This window comes from Dendropsophus ebraccatus, chromosome 3 (genome assembly GCF_027789765.1).
Source record: "Dendropsophus ebraccatus isolate aDenEbr1 chromosome 3, aDenEbr1.pat, whole genome shotgun sequence".
Taxonomy (NCBI): domain Eukaryota; kingdom Metazoa; phylum Chordata; class Amphibia; order Anura; family Hylidae; genus Dendropsophus; species Dendropsophus ebraccatus.
In genome coordinates this window covers 77,115,870-77,141,779 of record NC_091456.1, presented here as the reverse complement: position 1 = coordinate 77,141,779, position 25,910 = coordinate 77,115,870, and the positions used below count along the sequence as shown (strand labels likewise).

General features: G+C 40.5%; 1 protein-coding gene across 3 annotated transcripts in view; it reads left to right on the top strand.

Moving 5' to 3' along the window:
• Positions 1-25,910, top strand: part of DENND4C (DENN domain containing 4C) — a 97,949-nt gene that overhangs the window by 48,957 nt on the left and 23,082 nt on the right. The window contains exons 14-23 of one of the 3 annotated variants that reach the window (XM_069962049.1): positions 755-790; positions 895-1,025; positions 4,100-4,232; positions 4,362-4,568; positions 8,443-8,571; positions 8,946-9,087; positions 12,983-13,114; positions 16,828-16,986; positions 17,564-17,704; positions 18,754-19,880. In XM_069962049.1, the coding sequence (XP_069818150.1) occupies positions 755-790; positions 895-1,025; positions 4,100-4,232; positions 4,362-4,568; positions 8,443-8,571; positions 8,946-9,087; positions 12,983-13,114; positions 16,828-16,986; positions 17,564-17,704; positions 18,754-19,880 (2,337 nt within the window). Of the gene's footprint in view, positions 1-754; positions 791-894; positions 1,026-4,099; positions 4,233-4,361; positions 4,569-8,442; positions 8,572-8,945; positions 9,088-12,982; positions 13,115-16,827; positions 16,987-17,560; positions 17,705-18,753; positions 19,881-25,910 lie in introns of all 3 variants that reach the window. The other 2 variants (XM_069962048.1, XM_069962050.1) reach the window with 2 other exon arrangements.

Genomic DNA, 25,910 nt, shown 5'->3' with positions numbered 1-25,910 from the left:
TTATTTCTTTCCGATGATATGGCTGCTCTTTCACTAACATAGACAGCTCATTGTCTAGGTTACTGATCACCACTCTGCTCTAAAAGCAGTGGTCTGACTGGTCTGCTACTACTTATAACCACAATATAAGTGTGGCATGTTTTTGGACTGGTGCTATCTCCTTTGCTGCTTCATGATAAGATTATAATTTTATAATTTATGCTTTGTACTAATCTAAGGCAAAGATTCTTTAACTTTTTATATTTTGGGTATTGTGTTTGGATAAATATATTGTACTTATATAATCCATCTTGTTTTTATAACTTGTTGGTTACTTTCTTGTATATTTGAAAGCATGACAAATCTCAAAAGATTGCAAATTCTTAAATAAAGATTGAATAACTCTTTATTACAATGCGTTTCTTGTCTGGCTTACATAGCTGCAGTCAAAGTTATGATGGTAGTTTTTAGAATTAGTAGTAGCTTGTCAAAAAGACACAGTATTAAAAGTTTAGCTGAGTTGCTACAATGCAGTTCTCTGTGCAACATTTTTATAATATACTTCAGAAATAGAAACTACAATTCAGGGAATGTAAACTACCAGAACACACACTATACTGAGCAAACAGCGAGCGCAAGAACTTGTTAAATGTAGCTTTAGATAATAATGCAGCTTGTGAAGCAAGTTATTTTGCATAGTTGTTGAACTTCCATATGGAAAATATTGTTACAACTTTAGAAAACATAATTCTGTTTTTGTTTTTTGTTTTTTTAGCTTTTTCCTGACAAGGGCAATGAAAAGGGGGAAAAGGTATGTGTCAATATCACCACTTTGGCATCAATTTGAGGTGAAAGAGATTTTTCCTATGTTGGTCCTTTTTACACTGTTCATTGGCATAACTTTCTGCCTGACAGGGAGACCAGGAATTCCCAGAGGACACCCGTTTGATAGAGCTAGATGAGTCTCAGAAAAGTGAGCACACAGTATTTATAATGCCACCCGAGCCTCTGCCAGAGGATGGGCCGGATCCAGCTCCAAAATATACGTAAGCAAAGCGGGAGGAAATTTTAACACCTAGCCTAATGTATTTTATGTATTATGGTTATTGTTATAAGAATGATACAGTACAAAAGACAATGGCAAACATTCTAAAATTAAAATTTATTGTGCTGATTGGTGCACATTTAAATAAGCAGGTGATCAGGTAACAAATGACAACGTACGCTATAGTGAGTGCAGGAAAACATGTTGAAAGATGAGTAGGCAGCGGCTGATGTTCATGCAGCAGTGGCCAAGCAATTATTGTGCCATCTAATAGGCTCGATATGCAAAAGCTGTCAGAGCTCCAATGCTGACAATTTACCCTATAGATGTTGCGATCAGTGCGATTGCAGCACCTATAGTACTGGAGAGAGAGGATTCCCCTCTGCTTACCATCGGGGCTGTGCGGAAGCCCGATGGTTGCTATGATAACAGGGCTGCCCTGACGCCTCCTGTGTCATAGCTACAGAAGCTCATGAGGCTCAGCCCTAAGCAGAAATAAAAAAAATTAGAAAAATGCTAATTTTTTAACTTTTTCATGAAATGTTGGCATTTTTCACACAAAATTGTACAGATATTGGCCAAATTTTACCACTAACGTAAAGTACAATATGTCACAAGAAAACGGTCTCAGAAACGATTGGATAAGTTATAGCATCACAGAGCTATAACCACATAAAGTTAGACTGGTCAGATTTAAAAAAAAATGGGCTCTGGTCCTCAATGCACTCAATCTGGACTGGTCCTGAAGGGGTTAAAGAGCTATTCTGGGTCTGCACCAACTCTCTACCCTATTCAAAACAAAGAAGTCAGGACCCTGTGCTGGAGGTTGCAATTGGTCTCAGTGGTCAGACCCCCTTTATCTCACACTTTATCCCCCATCTTGTGCAAAAGTTGATTCCGAATACCCCTTTAAGTTGTATGCTTTCCTGCTTTATTTTGGTATTTATGTATGTCTAATATATTTTAGATATAGGAGTGGTTATTATCTATATCATTAAATGAAAGTCTGTCTGTCCGTCTGTCCCGTATAGACTTCCAAATGCCTGAACCGTTTGACCCCAAATTTGGCCCACAGATACATTGGGTGTCTGGGCAGGTTAGAGCAAAGGTCCCATCCCCGCCAGATGTACAGGAGGGGAGGGGAAGGGGGAAGACCGCCCCATAGAAATGAATGGTAAAATCTCCACACTGCACACAAAGGTGATATAATTAGCACTGCAGCAGAAACGGCAGTTGGATGCCTTAGCAACTAATAGATTACTACTTTCATTTTCACAGGGAGCTGTGGTTGCTAGGGCCAGCTGCCTCACAACATCGACAGAAATAATTACAGTAAGGGTGCCTTCACACCTACCGGATTTCAGGCTGCGAATTCGCAGCGAAATCCGCTTAGGATCCAGTGTCATTCAACCCTATGACACTACATACTCGCAGCAGGATTGACATCCCGCTGCGAGTATGTAAATTAACCCCCTAGGCGGCCGGAGCGCATAACTTACACTGACAGAGGCACCCATCATCCCGCCCGCACAGACCGCTGTTAGATCGTGCAGGCTCCCCTCCAGTGTGTTCAGCGCTGTGCTGCTGCTGGGCACAGCTCTCTCCTCACGGCTCTGGACGTCCCCCCTGAAGCAAGCTGGAGCGGTGTGTGCAGCGTCCAGAGCCGTAAGGAGAGAGCCATGCCCGGCAGCAGCAGCACAGCACTGAACACACTGGAGGGGAGCCTGCACGATCTAACAGCGATCTGTGCTGGCGGGATGATGGGTGCCTCTGTCAGTGTAATTTACGCTCCGGCCGCCAAGGGGGTTAATTTAGTTACTCGCAGTGGGATGTCAATCTCGCTGCGAGTATGTAGTGTAATAGGGTTGAATGACAGGGGATTTTGCTGCAAATTCGCAGCGTGAAATCCGCTGCGGATCCGGTAGGTGTGAAGGCACCCTAACAGTGTGCAGTGTATATACAGTGTATACAGTATGGGGGCTACCCACAGGGGTGTATACAGTATGGGGGCTACCTGCGGGGGAGTGTATACAGTATGGGAGGGAGTGTGTACAGTATAGGAGTACCTGCAAATGGGGGGGGGGTGTATACAGTACCGGGGTTACCTGCAAGGTGGGGGGGGGGTGTATACAGTATTAGAAACTTTGAAACCTTTTCTGTGTTGTCCTCACCAAGGATGAAAGGAAGTGCCTAAGAGGGCCAGATTATGATGATGCAGGATTGTGTATGCACATATTTTTATAAGCTGAAGGTTTTCTGCACACACATAAACACACACACTCACACGGCCTGCAGGCGGCGCGGGGGGGGGGGGCAAACTACACACTACAGGGATACAGGACCCCAGAAGTATATACTATAGGTATACAGGATCTCCACTAACTATATACTACATGTATACAGAACCCCACTAACACTGTCAATGTTGTATATAACCAGGCTCAGCATAACACTACCAATGTTGTACATAACCAGGCTGTATATAACACTGCTAATGTTGTATATAACCAGGCTGTATATATCAATGCCAATTTTGTATATAACCAGGCTGTAAATAACACTGCCAATGTTGTATATAACCAGGCTCAGTATAACACTGTTAATATTATATACCAGGCTGTATACTGTATAACACTGCCAATGTTGCATATAACCAGGCTGTATATAACACGGACAATGTTGTATATAACCAGGCTCTGTATATAAAACTGCCAATGTTGTATATAACCAGGCTCTGTATACAGTCTGATCACATAATGACATCTCAGTTTGGCTATTAGGTATTTAGGATGTTTAAAGTTTTTAGTTTATTTCTAACCTACAATTTACATAAACAGTGCAGAACTATCCGGGTATATAGCGTATAAAGGGATATATAGGGCTCCTGGCGATTTCCCCTTAAACAAAAAAACAAGGGCATAGAGTTGCCTCCTGGGCGACCTTGGAACAAATCTAATTAACACACTGACACTTTAAACCCGGGCAGCGCCGGGTACACTTTATAGTCATTAATATAAAGTGAATTAAACTTACTAATATTTGTAACGTGATTTTAATTTTTTTTTTGGCATTTAGCTACAAAAGCTTTCCAAGGCTTGATTATGCTCTTTTTGATCGGACACGTGAACAGTATCTATCATTTAATGGAAATCCGAAGGTCAGTCGAGTGGCAAGTAGCCCTACCTTTATTGCTAAAAGGACCAAACAGGTAAGTTCACACTGAAATGTATAAAGTACATGCATTTTAACCATTGCCCATTTTACAGCTTTGCATTCATCTAAGTTTACTTGCGGTCTTTTATAAACCTCTTGCACAAAATGTTCTTTTTCGTTATAGGAAATTAAAGCTGCTCATAAACTGGCCAGGAAGTACAGCACCAATGCTAACAATTGGCCCAAATGCTTGTTCAGCCAGTGTTTCAGTCTGTGGTTCATCTGTCTGCCAGTTTACGTCAAGGTGTCTCACTCAAAATCTCGAGCACTGCAAAAGTCCTATGAAGCATTGGTAAAAATGAGGAATACAGAGGTGGATCCCCTCGATGAGGTGATTACTTATTTTTATATTACCCGACAATATTTATAAACCTGCCAATGAGGGGATATAAAGTAAAAGTCAATAAGCATCAGTCAACTCGAATAAGATGGGGAGATACAGAAAGATACAGAATCTCATTAATGAAGGTGGTTAATGACATCTCTGTTGTACCACGATAAGGTTGGCAACACTATACACACTATGGGGGGAATTTATCAACAGGGTTTTTTTCTTGATTCACAGCAACCAATCACTGCTTGGGTTTAATATTTTAGTGAACTGTTGTAAAATGAAACCTAAGCAGTGATTGGTTGCTGTGGGGAAGTATCTTACAATGTGAGTTTCAGGCTACTTGATAAATCCAGGTAATTTTGTGCACATTTGAAAACAGGTGCACATCTGTACTAGAGAGCCCCCTCACTCCTCAAAACACAACTGGGGGATTTTATCAACAGGTAGTGTGTTGTAAGCTGTATGGGCACTAGGCCCTGAACGATATCTGGTTGGGGTGTCTTTATCATCTGCCACAAAAGTTATTGGTAGGGCAGGGCGCCTATGGCTTGTCACTTTGTCAGTAACAGTGCTGCATCATTTAACCTTGAGCACTAACAGTTAGAGCCAGTGGCTGGGTGCACAGGCCTGCCTAGGATTTCCTGCACCTAAGGCAAATATTCCCCTTTAATGTGTGGTATTGTGCCATTTGGGAAAGACGAGACAAATCTTAATCCTTACCCACATGGCACGCTACTACCTACTGTTAATGCCCCTACTTATTATTGTTATTGGAGTGCCAATCTTAAAGGGAACCTGTCACCCCCTGTGCCGGGGTGACAGGCTCCCGACCCCCCGTTAGAGACCCCTATACTTACCTCATCCCGCCGGGTCCCGCTTCTGGATTCGGTCGGGTCCCGGAGATCTCAGCCGCTGCAGCCCGGCGCGCGCGCTGACAGATGAGTCCAACGCTCATAGAGAATGACGGAGCGCTGGACTCTCCTGTCATTCTCTATGGGTGTTGGACTCATCTCTCAGCGCGCGCGCCGGGCTGCAGCGGCTGAGATCTCCGGGACCCGACCGAATCCAGAAGCGGGACCCGGCGGGATGAGGTAAGTATAGGGGTCTCTAACGGGGGGTCGGGAGCCTGTCACCCCGGTACGGGGGGTGACAGGTTCCCTTTAATGTCTCATTGTAAGGCCCAGGAAACAGCAGCTCATTTATGCAGCCCATCTGCTCGATTTCACATGCTATGCAAAGGCACTGCAAACAAGTCACCAATCTTGCGGATCGGTGCTTGTTTGCAGCCCCTATGGCCAAGAAATCTTTTACCCTAACATCACTCCTTTCTCCTCAGACCCTTCAACATGCAGCCTGCGCCAATATACAGTCCTATGTAGGTAGCATCACTTCTCTCAATCCTCTCTAACAAACACTCCCATGTAAAAAACATCCTTTACCTTCCTCCAATGAACAGTCCCATGTAAATACATCTAACTGAGCGGGGGGAGGAATCCAGAAATGCCTGAAGAGTGCAGCCAGGCTCCATTTCATCAATAGCTACTCTGTGTTCACAATGAACCCAGCCTACAAATGCAGCGTAAGAATCATGATGTCTGCTCTGCGCACACAGAGCCGCATTCAGAAAATTCTGGACCACCTACATCTACTGCTTGGGCCCCTAAACCCCCCTAAATAGTGGAGGGGGCTTGGGACCAAAAAGTGGCAAGCAAGCTTTTTGACAAAATGGAGGCAGAAAACTGTAAGGTGCATGGGGTCAGTCAGAGGATTAGAGATAGCTAGTGGCTGGAAAAGTGTAGTGGAAAAGGAGCCCTAGAGGGGGAGGAGCAGAGAGACGCAGAGAGACACAATGTGGCTTCAGCTTTGTGGCAGTGGTGGGGGCAGGGGGAGTAAGGTGCTCAATAGGAAAATAAGGGGAAAGGGTACACAGAGTGGCAAATTCTTTGTAGGGATAAGAGGCACTGGAGGTAGTCGGAAAACTAAAATCAGCTTAGGGGGCTATTTTACACATTATTTATTCCTTCTTGTTCACAAGGACTACCTTGAGTGTCTGTACCCAGATTGGAGGGCTGGATCAGAAGCTTTGTGCTGGTCCTAAATATGGACCTTCAATAACTGTACATTTATGTAATATCCAGTGGAATACTCCTTTAAGTGCCACTGCAATGGGACTCCATTCAGTGAGCAGAAAAGTATTTTGTAATAGGACTATATTGCAAAATAAATATTCTGCAGATGTCATTTTACTTTCACCCCCAGGCAGGGCTGGCCTTTTACTGCAGGGATTATGTATGGAGTGGCTGTGAAACAGGATTTACATATCAGTTTTTATCTTGGAGGAGTTTGCCAGAAGTTACAGGTTCCTTGCATTACACCTCATTGAGTTGGTGCACAGTTCATTCTCCCTGACCTCTGCTGATGGCTTCTGACCCCTACTGAACTACATAGAGAAGACTTTGGAGAAGAAAGTGTAAACTATTACTAGCACTGTCTGTTCTGTCCCCATGCTTCTTGCCTCACACAGTCACAGAAGTTCCTGACACTGAGCAGCATAAGAATCATGTTGTGCAAGCTAGGTGAATCTAATTTGAACAGCATTTTAACATTTTATACAGTACTTTTTCCAAAGTATGGGCATAGTGATGATGATGATGATGATGATGATGTCATTAGAGACCCCTGTGTATAGTATGTCCCAGCTCCTAACAGCACTCCCAGTCATATTCCCCTGATAGAGGTTGTGCACAGAGCCCCTGTCTGCTAGAGGTATCATCAGCCAATTCTTCATTGACAGAGACATCATGATTGCTTGCCTCAGTTCAGGCCAACCAACCCCTGCAATCCCTATGTGAGGAGACTGCCCAGCTGCTTGTCAGCAGCGCATCAGTGGAAGGACTTGGCAGCTGCCATGATCAGCTGTTCTATCTTAAGACAGAACAAAATCTGTGCAGGGTGAGGGTAGTAACCTCTAGTTGAACAATTGCTTGCTGCCAAGTTGAAAGTCTGTCTGGCCTTTGGCTAGAAGCACATGTCCCCCATCCTGCTCAGACCACTGGGTATTTCAAAAAGCAGGCTCAAGAGAAGAAGCTTTCTGCTTCTACTGGTGTCACATGAAGCTGCAATGCTGTACGGATTACTTTACAGCAGCCTCCTTTTATCACTACAGACACCAAGTGGTGAGAATAAAAACTACAAGATTTTAGTATTTTATAGTAGAGATAGTAAAATGAAAAATAAGAAAAAACTTCACCAAAAATTCTCAAAAAAAAAATGTAACATAAAAATATTATATATAGATGGCACATTCCCTTTAAAAAGAATAGGGCTCATGCACAGAATTCACAGCTGCCAGGGACCTTTCCATGGCAACCCAAACTTCCGTTGACAGCTGCATCTGCACATGAGTGGTTCTCATTTTGATTGGGATAATTAGTTGTGGAAATGTAACATTGCATAGCATTGGGTTTTGCCAGTGTCCAAGTACAATAGTTTTATTAATTTAGACTTGAGCTAAGTATACATCAGAAAAATGGAGTACCTCTGTGGTATATTTCTTAGTTTGAAAAGAACATGTCTGTTCCAAAATGTTCAAGAAAGCCACAGAGCCAAGTATGTGATATTGTCAAGACATCAATGTTTTAAATTTTTTTGTATTTTGTCATATGTTAAAAAAAAAGTATAAAGGGCTAATTGAGCTTTCCTAGTAGATGTAATAAATATGCCCTTGAATGTCATTTAGTATCTATTCAGGATCTTACACAGTTTTAGCTGCGTAGTAGACTCCAGAATTTACTGTTATGTAAATGTGGTTCTCATAAGTCTCAAAGTTTTTGCTATTTTTATATTTACACCATATAAAAATTTCCATTAGGTATGTTACAGAGTTGTAATGCAGCTATGCGGACTTTGGGAGAACCCTGCTTTGGCTGTAAAGGTCTTATTTGAAATGAAAAATGCTAAAATTCAGCCCAATGCAATCACATATGGTTATTATAATAAGGTATGTAAAATTGTTGTGGCCTAATAAAAAAAAATGTATCAATGTAGTTGTAATTGCTCTGCTACTGAGTGTATATTTTTTTTCATTTACTCCAACTTTACACCAAACAAAATAGAACTTAAACCTAAAAATAAACAGTTTTCAGCTATTTTGGCAGGTCACTTTAGTCTACACAGCTGTTTCTCAGATGTTTGTGTTAAAACTAACAAATATGCACTAATACTACCTAATATTTTTATTTATGTATTTAAACTTTGACAAGATGTGATGACTAAATGTTCCACATTTATTAAAATGTGTTAAATACCTTTAAATTATGTAGATTTTTAATTGTTCTGGTAAAGCTGGTGTAACTGTGCACATTGTTGTTAAAGGTCGTACTGGTGAGCCCATGGCCAAGCAGTAAACGCAGTGGGAATTACCTTTGGACAAAGGTCCGGAATGTGGTACGGGGTATGGCTCAGTTTCGGAAACCAGTGAAGGCAAAACTGGTCCCTAAAGCTTTGTCAGAACCAGGTAATGACTGTGTGAAGTGTACATATTCATTCTTGTATATTTCTGTTTCTTCTTGCTGTGTCTACCTTTTTTTTTTATTTTTTTACATTTTTTTATTCTTTAACCTGCCTTGCCTCTGCAGCCTGTTTTGGACTTAAGGCCCCTCTTTTTCAAATCTGACCTGTCTCTCTTTATGTAGTGATAACTCTGAGTGTTTTTTTTTTCATTATATATATTCCTCTTTATGTTTGTGGTATACTTTGGTTGATATACAGAGTATTTATTTTGTAAAAAAAAAAACACATTTGCGCAAAAATTTCCATTTCTTTATATTCAAAATTCTCATTTCCTACGAAAGATAGTCATGCCATATGAACAAATTACTGCAACATCTACAACGTCTATTCTATGTCACTTGGTGAACGTCCTTTTACTTTTTAGGATGTTAGAGGACTTTGCAAAGATTTTTCACATTTTCATGAAAATTTCAAATTCTGATTTTATTAGGGACCAGTTCAGTTCTGAAGTGGATTGGTGGAGCCTTTGTTATCCCCATAAACCCCTCCACTGTAAAAACTGCACCCCTCAAAGTATTCAAAGTAACATTTCATAAGTTTTATTAACCCTTTAGGTGTTTTGCAGAAATTTAAGAAAGTTGGAGGGGAAATTTAAAAATGTCTTCTTTTTTTTTGGAAGATATTCTATTTTAATCCATTTTTTCCTCTAATACGGCAAATACTAACTGAGAAATACCACTCACTATTGATTCCCCTTATTCCAACATTTCTACTAGAAATCCCCGATATGTGGCCGCAGTGCGTTACTTGACTTAACCTCAGACCTCAAACAAGACCTGGTGAATTTTGGGGCCTTTTTTTTTTTATCTCAGTTTGTTTGTTTTTTTCAGCTATTCTACCATATCAGAGGCCTTGCAGTGCCAAAATATTTGTGTAAGACAAGTTGACGTTTCCATCTGTACCATTCTGGGGGACATGTGACACTCTGATAATTTTTTATAAACATTTTTTTATGAGGTGGTATGAATAAAAAACACAATTTAGCAGCTTTTTTTCACCATTTTTTGTACGCCGTCTACTATACTGTATGTTACATATGCCATGTTTTCTTTATTTGATAGGCCGGTATGATTACAGTGATATCCATTTTATATAGCTTTTGTTATACTTTATGGCATTTATACTATAAAAACAGTTTGTGTCTTACATACTGTAAGAACAGTAATATTTTTATTTGGAGTTATGTGAGTTTTTTTTTTTTTTTTTTTTTGCGGCATAAGCTGACGCTTTCAGTGATACACCTTTTGGGTACATGTGATATTTTGATAGCTTTTATCTATATTTTTTTAGGTGGTGAGATTAACAAAAAATTGTAATTTTGATTTGTTTGTTTTTTGGTAAAAGTACAAAAAATAGCTGGGTTTTGTCATTTTGTGCTGCATTTTCTTTCTGTACCATCCAGGTATAGGCCTATCCGTCTCCTAACCTTCTCTTCCTTTTGTAGAGAGTAGATAGCTACAGCAGCCATTTTCATTTTTATTTGTGGTGACATAATTCTGTCACAGAGTCATATGTCCCTCATACATATGAATGGATTAGATGCTTATCTAAAGCAGCCCATCACTAACAGGCTTAAGATATGTGGTAATACATTTGCACATATATTTTTTTTTAGCACAACTATATTTTTTTCTATCATAGTGGCCCAATACTGTGTAGCAAAGAATGCAAAACTCTTTACAATGTGTAGTCTAAGTTTAGACCAGTGCTTCTCAAACTTCTTCTACTGGAGCCTCACCAGACTGACCAAGAGGATGCCGGGGTCTCACCATCTGTGGTGACAGTCCATTTAAAATCTGAAAATAATGCTAGGACTACCTTTAACCTATCTCCCAAGCTCTATATGCTAATAAAGCAAGTATAAAATAAATTAATAATGTTGCTAAAATGGAAATTTTTGCAAACGGCAACAGGACTGTGCAGATCTTAGTTACTTTTGTGAAAACTGGCTCCCCAGCTGGGCCTCTCCAACAACTAGGGGGCTCCTCACTAGTGAGGCCCGCCTCACCGTTTGAGAAGCACTGGTTTAGACCAATGGTTGGCTTACTTTTCTCTAAAATTTTATACTTCAAGTTTGATGCATGTTTTGAGCCATGTATGGTATTTTTGAGCCATGCTTCTTTTCTGGTAACCTGTGCCCCTTGTCAATAATGTGCTGAAGTATCTAAAAGTGATAATAAATATGGTGCAAATCATGTAAGCTAGTTATTTGATACAAATTACACTAGAATACTGAAATTTACAGTAGTGAATCTGCATCAATGTGTTCTCTACATAATGTATGGCAATAAAGTAGTGTCACTTAACCCAGAAAACAAGTAATGTTGATTTTGTCAATATATCTTGTTATAGAAACCCTAATTTTTACATTTGACATTTTTACACTATTAAAAATTTTGTGCAAATGCTACTGGTGTTTATCTCCTGCTTGAGTGATAACTAGCGTTGAGTAGACCCGTCAAACTGTCCAAGTTTGGCAACATTCTCTGTATCCAAACACTCAATGTTTGATTCACTGAAGCTGCAGAAGTCGGATACTTCTCCCTAGGGAGTCCTGGAAAACATAGATACAGCTAGGGCGGCATCCAACTTCTGCAGCCATGGGAATCAGATGCTGAGCTTAGGGTTTTGGATAACGTGGCCGAACCTGAACAGTTTGACAGGTCTGTTCAACACTAGTGATAACCACATGATCTAAACAGCATATGTCTCTTGTGTTTACTCATCCCAGTCTCTAACTTTCCCCATCCCTTGTTGTCTCAGGTGGGATAGTGTTGCACATGCTGGGCAGCAGGTTGTGCATTGTCCAGTAAACAGCAGAACAGTTTTGCAGTAGAAGAACTGTGTCATGTGTCAAGACCATGATAAATTACTGCACTTCCTTTTAAAGGGGTTGTCCGGCGATAAAAAATTATTCACAGAATAACACACATTACAAAGTTATACAACTTTGTAATGTATGTTATGTCTGTGAATGGCCCCCTTCCCCGTGTCCCACCACCCCCACCCGTGTACCCGGAAGTGTGGTGCGCTATACATTACCTGTCACGTGCCGACCACGGTCTCCGATCCTCAGCAGTGACGTCTTCTTCGGGAGGCCAGCGGATCTTTTCCGAGTGCTGGCCGCCCTCTGCAGCGTCATCCGAAGCTCAGCCGCGATTGGCTGAGCATAACTGTGCTCAGCCAATCGCGGCTGAGCAGCTGATGACGTGGCCGCGTCATCAGCCGCTCAGCCGCGATTGGCTGAGCACAGTTATGCTCAGCCAATCGCGGCTGAGCTTCGGATGACGCTGCAGAGGGCGGCCGGCACTCGGGAAGATCCGCCGGACTCACGAAGAAGACGTGACTGCTGACGATCGGAGACCGTGGACGACACGACATGCGGTGAGTATAATGCACCACACTTCCGGGTCTAGCGTGGGTGGGGGGAAACACGGGGAAGGGGGCCATTCACAGACATAACATACATTACAAAGTTGTATAACTTTGTAATGTGTGTTATTCTGTGAATAATTTTTTATCGCCGGACAACCCCTTTAAGGGATGCAGGCCCTGGAAAAAAAATGGAACCTGTAGTTCTTCCTGTAGTAATCAGTCTTCAGCTACCCTGGCAGTATCAAAATATGGACAAGATAATGAACAGAAAAAAATCTCATTTATTGTGTCCATCAACTGGTGATCATTCACTAACTGTAAATACTTTTTTAGCTTGCAAAACTTAAAGTTTGAGTTTTTATCTCTTCTCTATAATGTGATCACTTATTAAATTCCTGCTTCTATTATTAATAAAATGCTGCTTTTGCATGGATGTTTTTTTCTAACCCTTGTTGTCTTTTCAGCTTCTCAGAGTGCTACACATAGGAGTGATGTGGATATGGTGGATAATTCTAATGATGCTAACACTGGGGAACACACTGTCTTCGTGCGGGATCTAATCAGGCTTGATTCTACTGATAAGCACTCTAGTACAGGTATTCTCCTGGAGCAACTAACCTTATCCCAGCCCTCAAAATTCACCATATAATCTGCATATCAGATGCTCTTAATATTATAATCTATTGATCTGGCATGTATAACAGCATGATCTTTGTGTGAGGTATTTATTTATAATTTTTTTAATTCTTTGTTTGTACTGTAAAAGGATACTGGGTGTATGTCATAAAAACATTAGGAAAAGTGTCCAACTGTATGTGGAAAGAGTAACAGGGTACGGCACTCACCAATTGCTAGTTAATAAAAGTCCTCTGTATTCATGCTTCATGTCAGGCATTACAAAATTGGAAAGACACATTATTACAAATATTCAGTGTGTGTAACCAACACAATGGTTATACAAATAGATCCTTGCAATAAGATCAAAATAAACACAGAGGTAGGGCTATGCGTATTCAATAAAGTTTATTGTGCAAAATAAGCCACCGACAGTTAAACAATTACTGCCAGTTGGCACAAAGTCTCCTATACATAAATACAAATCTACGATAGGACAGTTATAGATGTCAGCTGTCTGCAAGTCTGTCCGTATTTATGACAAGTCAAAGCTAAACCCAGTCAGGACTAGTATCTGTAATAACGGTGTACAATGCACTTGTGATGCAAAAAAAGGACCTAAGTTGGTTTGTCCAAAGTCCACTTATTTATGAAAGCTGGGACCCCTGTGGGTCCATATATGTACAATGACCCATGTCGGTCCAACAACAAAACACAAATTAGTCTCACGGACACATGTCAGTTAGTTCATCAACAAAACTCGAAGTAATAGCAAGAATAGCATATAGTCTGATATGACCCAAGTGTGCCGTCACCTATACCAAACGCGTTTTAGTCAGCTGATTAGTGTGACATAATCAGGGGCAAAAAGGGGGTAGGCACAAGAAACGACGTAGGGTAGCATAAGTAATAGGTGTGTCCACTTATTGTAGTCTCAGGCACAGTTACTCTTCATGTAAAAGTGCTCACAAAACCATGTTGGGTAGGATTAGGACCATTAATATACAGTATAGCAGTGGCTGTCACCGATCTATTGTCCTTATAATCCCTAATGTAGTAAGTATTGTATCAGTGTCTGGTGGTGTGCCGGCAGTGCGTCCAGTGTGTGGAGACGTGTGCAGTCCGCTCATCCGCAGTGGCACTTTTGAAGACAAAGCTAGGAACAGACTATCCTCTTTGCAGATCCATTCCTGGCCTTGGCTTAAAAAAATCAGATAAATTGGTCAGATATTTGACCATTACATCCCCACAGCATCAACCATATTACTTTCTTAGGCTGACATGTACTTAAGGGAATTGAGCTTACTTAAAGGATATGGTTATTTTCCTTGTCTCTTTTTCTGGCAGAGCAATGAATGGGTGAGGGGCTTCACTTGCAGCCATTAAGCTTAAGGTAGAAGTCCAATAAAAAAAAAAACAAAAAAAACAAAAATACATTTTTCAGAGTTCATCAGGACATCCAAAGTTATATAACTTATCAATATACTCTAATCAGTGATTTCATGGCCTTACCCCACTTTCTTTGGCCTGCTAGAAGTGTTGTAGTTTTATTATTATTTTTTATTAGGTCATGACCTGCTCTGTTTACAGGTGCCATCTTGGGTTGTCACATGGAGCCAAAATTGTCACGGTTTGGGGCATTCTTTGGTTATGACAGGCCATTCCCTCCTTTCTTCTAGTGATTGCCCATTCCAGGTCATGTGGGTCAGGTCATTATTTGCCGTTAAATTACGGCCATTCGCTCAATTTCAACTGCATGAGAACATAGCATTTCTGTGTTCTCAATCCACTCCTGGTTTTGGTTGCAAAATACTAGCCAAAATACTGTGTGTGATAATAGCCTTAAAAATGATACGAAAATAATAAATAAATGTGTGCATATATATATATATATATATATATATATATATATATATATATATATATATAATATAAATAAATAAAGCTAGTGGGCACCACTAATAATCATGGAGTGCTAAACCAATGCATATAACGAGTGCATCATCCTCAAAAGAAAAAAAGCATATGCACAAAAAAATGGTAGCACATCACAAAAATCTTTATTATAATACTAACATAGATACAAAAATACCACATAAATATATGAATGTACAGGAGTAGTAAAATGAGGGAGACAACACCCCAAATACTGCTCTACATTAAAAACACTAAAATGTCACCATAAGTCCTGCTGGTGTTCCAGCCAGGACTAATCTACCACTCTTGACTCTGGACCGTTTGTACAATAACAAAAATCCTACATCTCTACCTAGACAGAGACCCGGTAAAACAAAATATAACCACAAATAATGGAGCATAGGAGAAAAAAGAAAATTGGAAAAGATCACCATATACAGTCCAACAGAATGAGAGTCAGATGGGATAAGGAATCACCCCACGCGTTCCGCCGTCTAGCGGCTTCCTCAGGGATGTGGGCAGTAGAGTGAGGGGCATAGTATATATACCTATACCACATGTGAAAGCAATTACAGATTAGATGCCTCTAGTGGCAGCTTCTTGATGCTACTGCACATGTGCAGCTCTTCCAAGATGGCGCCGGACATGTTTGAGATGTTTGATTCTCCTGCACATGGTATGATATTTTTTTTTCATCTAATCTGTAAAGGGCAGGAGGAAGAAGTAGTGAGGTGTGGCAACTCCTCTTTGACTCTTCATTACAGTAGGAGACGTGATATTGTACATAATCCGCTGCATGGAAAATTACCAAAAAGGCACCATGCTCACTAGGGGACTGTCAGCTACAGCACACTGTCAGCATCTTAGGTAGAATTTCAATAACATACACACCAACCATCTGCAGCTTCTTAATTTATTCTTCTTGAGCAACACAGAGTTACAAAAACTTTACCACTTAGTGATCACATGAAAAGTAGTGCTTGATGAGAGGAACATAGCAAATAGTCAATTGTAGCAAAAATGTCCACCGCCCAGCCGAGCTGATCAAAGTCCATATTAGGACACTGTAACACTCACGGAACAGATAAAGAGTTCACGCCTGCGACGTTTCGAAGCAACCGCTTCTTTCTCAAGCATGTGTGAAACAACACCCACCACCACATTTATGCCTGGAAAGCCTCGCGAGAGTTCTTTTGCGGCTGCTAAAAACAAGAAATGACATGATCAGTAAGTTATTAACAATTCTCTAATGCATAAAAATGCTATCGGCACCTATATTTGAATCTATTATATCACCATATTAACAGTATATTTCCTAGCATCATATTATGCATAAAGACCTGATCACTGTCAAAATCACCTTAGGTAGGGCTCAGGAGCTGACAGATTCCCTTTAAAGGCTAAGGCACTCACCAATCTTTATCTTCAATTTAACAGTTTTTTCACTACATTAAAACTGGGACGTTGCCTGTTCACTTGTCTGCGTCCCTGTTACCTGCTCTACACCCTTTTATCATCTTTTAACACTCTTACCCTGCTAGTGGCAGCAGAGAGGCCATTGTTGACTCCTTATTGTTACCACTCAATGTAAAATTATGTATAAATTAAAAATGATATATATTTTAAATTATATTACCATGTATAAAAAACAATATATAATTACTCTCTGGAGTACCCCTTTTAAGGTGTCATGATTTGTGCTGGAGTAGAAAAATAGCTTGTTAATATTTACATTATATTATAATCCTACTATCCCTATAATGGCTGTGTCTTGCAGGTGATCAGGTCAGTGAGGCACCAGGACCCAAAGATGAACTTCCCCAAAAAAGCACTTTAATTAATGAAGAGCCGAAAGCTAAGACTGAAACAGATTCTTCTTTGCAGTTAAAGCGTCATCCTGTGCAAAACGGAAGCACACAATCTGCTGATGTAATTGGTAAGCCTTTTACTGTAGACCGAAACCTACCTAAAATGTTATGTTATGTTTGGCCAAAACTGTACATATTGTATTTGGATTTTTCTCACAAAGAACAAGAACTTAAAAAAAGCACAGTATATGCAAATGATAAAAAATGTAAAGGAACTTTTGGTATACGTGTTTACACAGACCAGATGATTGTTCTTTTATGGTGCGTTCACACCTACAGGATCTGCAGCTGATTTTCTGCAGCAGATTTCATTTAAATAACTGAACACAGCATCAAATCTGCTGCAGATCCTGTAGGTGTGAACGCCCCCTTAAAGAGGATTATTTGCATACTCTTCCAGTGGAATTTGCTATATTTTTGCTTTGATTGAAACACTCATCCAATGAACGACACATCCAATGTAATATCAAACGGATTCAACAGTATATATTCTGTGACAGTTTGGTATAAAAACACATAAAGCAACCATGTAGCCATACAATGTTGTCTTAGATAACAATGATATAATATACTATTAGCAATTTCATGCAGTTACAGACAGGATTGCTAGTGAATTGACTTACATTTCCTTTATATGCATAGCAGTTAATTCTGATGGCCAAAATGAAAATCCATCGACAAATATCCCAGAGGTTAGAAGTTCACCAGAATCTCCTCCATATGGAAGTAGCATTGTTAAAGTGCCCTCTGGAATCTTTGATGTTACTGGGAGAAAAAGTAGTAGTGGTAAGTTATAATGTTGTGGATCAACATATTGTAAGCGTTACTAAAGGAGTTCTCCACTTTGGACAATTCCCTCTTGTAAGATGGGTCACGAAATCTGATCACAGGTTGTTCCATTAGTTAGCAATGCTCAGTTTCCCTGCAGTGCCACCACTGGAGGGAATGAGCACCACACTTTAAACATTTTAAAGGAGCAGTCCGGCGAACATTTTTATGAAAGTATTGTATTGCCTCCCAAAAGTTATACAAATCTCCAATATACACTTATTACGGGAAATGCACGTAAAGGGCTTTTTTCCCTGCACTTACTACTGCATCAAGGCTTCACTTCCTGGATAACATGGTGATGTCATGACCCGAACCCGACTCCCAGAGCTGTGCGGGCTGCTAGAGAGGATGATGGCAGAGGGATGCTCAGTGCCCTGTGTCCCTCAGTGTCCCCCTGGCATCATCCTCTCCAGCAGCCACAGCCCATGCAGCTCTGGGAGTCGAGTCGTGACATCACCATTTTATCCAGGAATTGAATCCTTGATGGAGTAGTAAGTGCAGGGAGAAAAGCACTTTATACGCATTTCCCGTAATAGGTGTATATTTGTATATGTATTGTCTGTATAACAATGTACAGGACAGGTGATTTTCTTTGTAGCTGGTCTCTACTCTGCCCAAGAGTTGAGGGTCCTGAACAGCTGACCACCTCTATTAACTCAGAAGTTTTTAATTGGGTATATAAAGGTGTGTTGTTTTTTTCTCTAGTGGACAACCCTTTCAATTTGCTTAAAAGGGTTGTCTTGGGGAAAAAAAAGCCCGGCATTGAGCTGAATGCCTGAATCTTCTGCTGTTAAATGTTTATGTTCGTCACTTTTGATGTTTCATATTAGGTCTCGCTCTTCCAATACATTAAATTATGAAACTAGAAAAACTATAAAAACCTTGCTGTTAGTTGTTGTCCTGAGCATGTAAAGCTGTTAGGAAACAACCTACATGACACTACTGATAAAACAATACCTAAAAGTGGATGAATGTTTTTAAAAATGTTTACTCACTTGTTGCAGGTAGCGTACAGATTTCACTGCCTACCGTTCAGGATTCTGGAGATGACTCTGTGTTTATTTCTGATGCTCAAGCTAAGAAGTCAGGAGATAAGGCCCAAAAGAGACAGAAGATGTTTTCTGAGAGAAGCTGCAGCTTTAGTACAGACAGTCGTGCAGGCATGATGCTGAAGAAAGGTAGCCTTGAAATGTCTACTAACGAAATTGCTATGAAGATGGGAGCCGATGCCAAGATACTTACTGCAGCATTATCAAAGACACCGCCCCATCCACAGACTAGCAATAAATTCAGTTTCGATGGCACTGACAGCCCAGCTTCTTGTCAGAAAGCTGAGAGTCGGACTTGTGATCCAGGATGCCTTGCCGTGCAGACTACCGATAATGTCTTGGGTCAGGACATTTTTGACCCCTTAGCTACTGTAAAAGAGGAAGCTACATTAGAATCATCCGAGTGCGTGAGCAACACTGAAAACAATCAACTGACTGCTTCTGAGAAGGGCACAGATGAAGCAAACAAGAGACACAGTTCTTGTGGTCTTCCCAAAGCAGTAGAAAGGGAAGGAGTGGAAAAAGGGCATGATCCATTATCTCTGCTGGCATCAGAATCTGTGGAAGATGATCCTCCTCCACCTGAAGAAAAAACGATCTCCCCTGTGGTAGCACGTAACCTAGCTGATGAAATCGAAAGCTATATGAATCTGAAAAGCCCCCTTGGAAGTAAATCCTCTAGTATGGAACTTAGAAGCAAGGATTCAGCCAAGGAAAGTGGCAATCATAGCCAAGGCACAATTGAAAGGAGATCTAGTCTGCCTACTGACTCCATACCTCCCCCGGATGTCCAGTGTGAAAATCAGAAAAACTCTGTATCCAGGTCCAAAACATTTACTACAACTCCAAAACATCACCTAAAAAACCAAAAGGAGCGCTCTCTCTCACTGACAGCACTTGTCCGTAACACTCAGCATGGTTCACTGGGTTCAGTGGTAAACTCCCTTCCTGGACTTAAGTTTGACAACCTTTTGACTGGACCAAAAATGGATGTGCTAAAGTCTAGTATGAAGCAAGCAGCCAATGTAGCCAGCAAAGTGTGGGGGGCAGTGGCATCTGCATACAGCTACTCTGATGATGAGGTGATTGATGTGTTATTGATTATCATAGCTGCAACCAGGGTTAAACTTATGTTTTTAGCTAAGGTCCGGGATACTACGTGACTTGGTGTAGTGCCACAAGATTGATTTTTAACCATTTAAAGCCCTATTCCACGGAACGATTATCGGACGTTATTGCCAATAATCGTCCCGTTGAATAGGAGGCAACGATCAGCCGACATCGTTCATATCGGCTGATCGTTGAAGTTGTTTCTTTCAACATGTTGAAATCCAAACAACTTATATAGCAGCGATCTGCTGCTGCCGCTCTGTGTAATAGGAGCAGCGGCAGCAGACCGCTGCCATATCCTATGGGCTGCCCGGATCAAAAAGTTGCATATACGCAATCAAGGTACCGATATAAAGAACACATCATGGTGCAAAAAATTGGCACCTCAATCAGCCCCATAGACCAAAGGATAAAAGCGTTATAAGCATGGGAATAGAGCAATTTTAAGGAATTTTTTTTTTTGTAGAAGGCTTTTATTTTTTTTAAAAGCCATCAAATAATAAAAGTTATGCAAGTTGCATATCGTTTAATTGTACCAACTTGAGGAACATGTACAACATGTCAGTTTTTCCATAGGACAAACTGCGTAAAAATGGGAAAAAAAAGAAAAAAAGAATTGCGTTTTTTCCAATTTCACCACGCATATAATTTTTTTCTGGTTTCGCAGCATATTTTATGCAAAAATTAAGTCTGCCATTGCAAAGTACAATTAGTGACGCAAAAAATAAGGGCTCATGTAGGTTTCTAGGTGAAAAAATGCAAGTGCTATGGCTATGTTTAAAAACACAAGGAGGAAAAAAAAGAAAACGGAAAAACGGAAATTGGCTCCTTCCTTAAGAGGTTAAAGTTTCACTGTTTCCAAAAACTTTTGACATGTCAGAGAGACGTCAGTTTTGATGGGTCGGATCTGAGTGTTTAAACCCTGAGTGCACAACCACTTAAACCCTCACATAGGTGGGTCAGGGATCACTTAACTAAATAAATTCCAAACCCACAGGCCGAAGCCTGGGGTACAAAACCCCTTTAACTGATAACACCCCCCTTAAAAAATAACTTTTATTTCACAATTAAGATGTACGTGTGAACTAATTTAAAATCACAGTATCCAGTATTTCACACACTAGACTATGCTAGGTGATATCACGGGATATATCTATCCTCCTAACTATCTCAATTACTATCACAGTCTGCAGTACTGCGTAGCTAAATCACTCAGAAATACTGGATTACTGCTTATTAAAATCACAAAATATGCCCCCTCTCTACATGTTTCGTTGCCACAGCAACGTCATCAGGAGAAAAATTAGGCAACACTTGCTGTTAGTACTGGCCGATATTTATACCTAAGTGCAAATAAGTGACATCATGGTCACGCCCCAAACTCTCTTCATGCTGTGCCAATGATATCATACTTTATTGGAAATAGACTTGCCCCCTTCTCATAGATTGGTAACCAACACAAACACAATAACGCCCACCTACTCACCCTCCTATCACTCTATTCGTAGCACTTCTCACTGATGACACAATACGTCATCAGTATCGCGGCATCACGTGATCATTGCCGATCACATGACCGCTCCACAAAGGAACCACTTCCGGGTTAGCGGCATCATGTGATGGTTGTACCTCACCGCGCATGTCATCGCACTTAGAAAATATTCATTGAATACCCTAGTGCGCATGACTTTTGACTTAGTCTGAAAACAGTTGATAAGCCATAAGTGCGCATGTCACAGTACATCAATATAGAATATGACTAACACACACTTACTTTTACTGGTTCAAAAAAGTGGAGCACTACTAGATGTCAACCCTGATTCAGCTATATGTGAATTTATATTGCACCAATAGAGTAATCTACATTATAATTTTTTCAAAGGTAAACAGGTAGGTATCAAAAGGTATCTCAGGTGAGTATCGGAATAAATACCATAGGCAAATCTAAACTAGGGTCATGTATCTGAATCACAACTAGAGTACGGAATGTTAATACAAATGGGTCCATAACGTAAATAGCATCTGGCCAGTACAATATCTAACTATCGTTCACTATTATATATTATTATGTCAAAATATTAAATCAATACCATCCTTAAAGAAATGCAGCATATGAAAAGCCCTCATTTAATCCAAGAGGTACTTGACTATGGAGGCGAAAAATCCATCTCGCCTCCTCCTTAAGCAACAATCTGTCTATATCACCTTTTCTCTGTCCTAATTTAAGTTGACAGAGACCCCAGAATTTAATGTCCTCAATCCTGCCACCATGTCGGTGACGGATGTGTCTAGCTAGGGGCATTTCTGATTCAGTCCTAATAGTACTGATATGTTTGGATACTCTACGCCGTAGCTCCTGGGTCGTCTTGCCCACATACAAAAGTGGACATGTGCATTGTGCGACATAAATTACATTCTTGCTACTACAATTAAGGAATTGTCTTATATCATAGGTTTTCTGATCTACTGGATTTTTGAAAACTCTGATTTTAGTCATATATTTGCATAGGCCACAATGGCCACATGGAAAAAAAACCTTTGTGTCCTTCGTCAGCCAGGTCCGAGGAACCAAAGATGTCTGCAGATGGCTGTGTACCAGCATATCCTTAAGGTTAGGACCTCTTCTGAATGTTACACTCGGATGCTTACTAATTACCGGAGCCAAATCAGTATCTGCCTCTAATAAATGCCAATGGCGTCTCAGAATTGCCATTACCTGGTCTGTGTGTCCATCATAATTCCCTATGCATCTTATCACTTTGTTATTCGTAGCCGATCGCGTGTTATGTAAGAGATGAGTTCTGTCACTCTCACATGCTCTATGGTAAGCCCTGCGTAGATGTTTACTAGGGTAACCCCTATTTCTAAATCTTTTATACAAGTTCTTACACTCCAACTGGAATTTGGATTCCTCAGAACAATTCCGGCGGGCCCTAAGATATTGGCCAACCGGAATACTACGTCGCAGGGTATTCGGATGCCAACTCTGCCACTGAAGGAGGGAATTAGTCGATGTTGGTTTGCGATAAATGCCAGTCTGGATCTGGAGGTCATCATCAATAAATATCTGTAAATCCAAAAAATTAATAGTGCGACCACCAAACTCATATGTAAAAAGCATACCAATGTGATTCGTGTTTAATGTGTCAACAAATTCCTGTAATAGGGACGCATCCCCATCCCAAAGGATGAGGATGTCGTCAATATACCGTGCCCAAAGCAAAATATGTGATGTAAAACAACTCAAAGCCTCATCTCCAAAAACAATTGTGTGGCCAGATGCTATTTACGTTATGGACCCATTTGTATTAACATTCCGTACTCTAGTTGTGATTAAGATACATGACCCTAGTTTAGATTTGCCTATGGTATTTATTCCGATACTCACCTGAAATACCTTTTGATACCTACCTGTTTACCTTTGAAAAAATTATAATGTAGATTACTCTATTGGTGCAATATAAATTCACATATAGCTGAATCAGGGTTGACATCTAGTAGTGCTCCACTTTTTTGAACCAGTAAAAGTAAGTGTGTGTTAGTCATATTCTATATTGATGTACTGTGACATGCGCACTTATGGCTTATCAACTGTTTTCAGACTAAGTCAAAAGTCATGCGCACTAGGGTATTCAATGAATATTTTCTAAGTGCGATGACATGCGCGGTGAGGTACAACCATCACATGATGCCGCTAACCCGGAAATGGTTCCTTTGTGGAGCGGTCATGTGATCGGCAATGATCACGTGATGCCGCGATACTGATGACGTATTGTGTCATCAGTGAGAGACGCAAAGTGCTACGAATAGAGTGATAGGAGGGTGAGTAGGTGGGCGTTATTGTGTTTGTGTTGGTTACCAATCTATGAGAAGGGGGCAAGTCTATTTCCAATAAAGTATGATATCATTGGCACAGCATGAAGAGTGTTTGGGGCGTGACCATGATGTCACTTATTTGCACTTAGGTATAAATATCTGCCAGTACTAACAGCAAGTGTTGCCTAATTTTTCTCCTGATGACGTTGCTGTGGCAACGAAACATGTAGAGAGGGGGCATATTTTGTGATTTTAATAAGCAGTAATCCAGTATTTCTGAGTGATTTAGCTACGCAGTACTGCAGACTGTGATAGTAATTGAGATAGTTAGGAGGATAGATATATCCCGTGATATCACCTAGCATAGTCTAGTGTGTGAAATACTGGATACTGTGATTTTAAATTAGTTCACACGTACATCTTAATTGTGAAATAAAAGTTATTTTTTAAGGGGGGTGTTATCAGTTAAAGGGGTTTTGTACCCCGGGCTTCGGCCTGTGGGTTTGGAATTTATTTAAACCCTGAGTGATCTTGAAAGTGAGCGGCTGGCTGCCATCTTAGCTGAATCATATACATCTCAGGCACTCTTCTCATCTTCTCTGCACAACAGAAGGTCAAAGCAACTGAAATAACACATGGTTGGTTTGCCTTTGAGGTTTATAAAGGAATAAAACATGGCGTAATTGGCATGAACTCTGACGTCATATGGCATCAGAACAGGGCAATTTTAATTTATTGTTTCAAACTGTTTATTGAAATTTTAACATGAAAAATGACATGCTAGTTGCTTAATAATTAAAGACACAGTGAAAGAAAAGGACCCAGCAGGAGTTTGCAAACATAATCCGTGGTCATTTGGCAGATAGATTATAGAACTATGCTAGAGAACCAATAAAGGGAAAACCTAGAAAAAAAAAACATTAATAATATGGCACTGACGAAGAGTGATACAGTAAAAAATAATCTACAGGTGTGCTCAAATGTTTACATACCCCTGCAGATTTTTGCTTTCTTATCCCTTTTTTCAGAGAGTATGATTGATAACAAATGTTTTTTTCCCACTCATGGTTAGTGGTTGGGTGAAGCCATTTATTGTCAAACTACTGTTTTCTCTTTCTAAATCATAATGACAATCAAAAACATCCAAATGACCCTGATCAAAAGTTTACATACCAAAGTTCTTAATGCTATGTATTGCCCCCTCTAACATCAATGAGGGCTTAAAGTCTTTTGTGGTAGTTGTGAGGCTCTTTACTTTCTCAGATGGTAAAGCTGCTTATTATTCTTGGTCCAACACTGGGGTCAGGAGACTGAGATGGCCACTCCAGAACCTTCTTTTTGCTCTGCTATAACCAATGACAGGTCAACTTGGCCTTGTGTTTTGGATCATTGTCATGTTGGAACTTTAAGTACGTCCCATGCGTAGCCTCCAGCCTGACGAGTGTAATTTTGCCTCCAGTATATTCTGATAATGTGCTACTCTAATCTTTTCTTCAACTTTGACTAAGTTTCCTATACCTTTGTAGCTCACACATCCCCTAAACATCATCAATACACCCCCATACCTTACAATAGGAATGGTGTTCATTTCATCATAGGCCTTGTTGACACCTCTCCAAATGTAATGTTTATGTTGTGGTCAAAAAGTTCGATTTTGGTCTCATCACTCCAAATGACCTTGTTCCCGAAGTTTTGAGGCATGTCTCTGTACTGTAGGCAAGATACTTTGTGGCATTTGTGCAGTAATTGCTTACTTCTGGTGACTCAACCATCCACCCATTTTTTTTTTTCTTCAATTGCTTCCTTAGGATGGGTTCACACTGAGGAATTCTCGCGAATAAACGCAGCGGAATTCCGTAGGCTGTCCGCTCACACAGCCTCACGCCTTTCCGCTGGCTCCATAGACACCATTCTATGGGCCGGCTGATTCCGCATTCCGCAGTTTATCCACGAGAATTCCTCAGTGTGAACCCACCCTTATTGTGCATCTTAAAATGGCCACACTGCTATTTTTCAGAGAGTCCTGTATTTCAGCTGATGTTGTTTGTGGGTGGTTTTTCTTTGCACCCCAAACAGTTTTTCTGGCAGTTGTGGCTGAAATTTTTGTTGGTATACCTCACTGTGGTTTGTTTTTTACAGAGCCTCTGATTTTCCATTTGTTAATCACAGTTTGAAGACTGCTGACT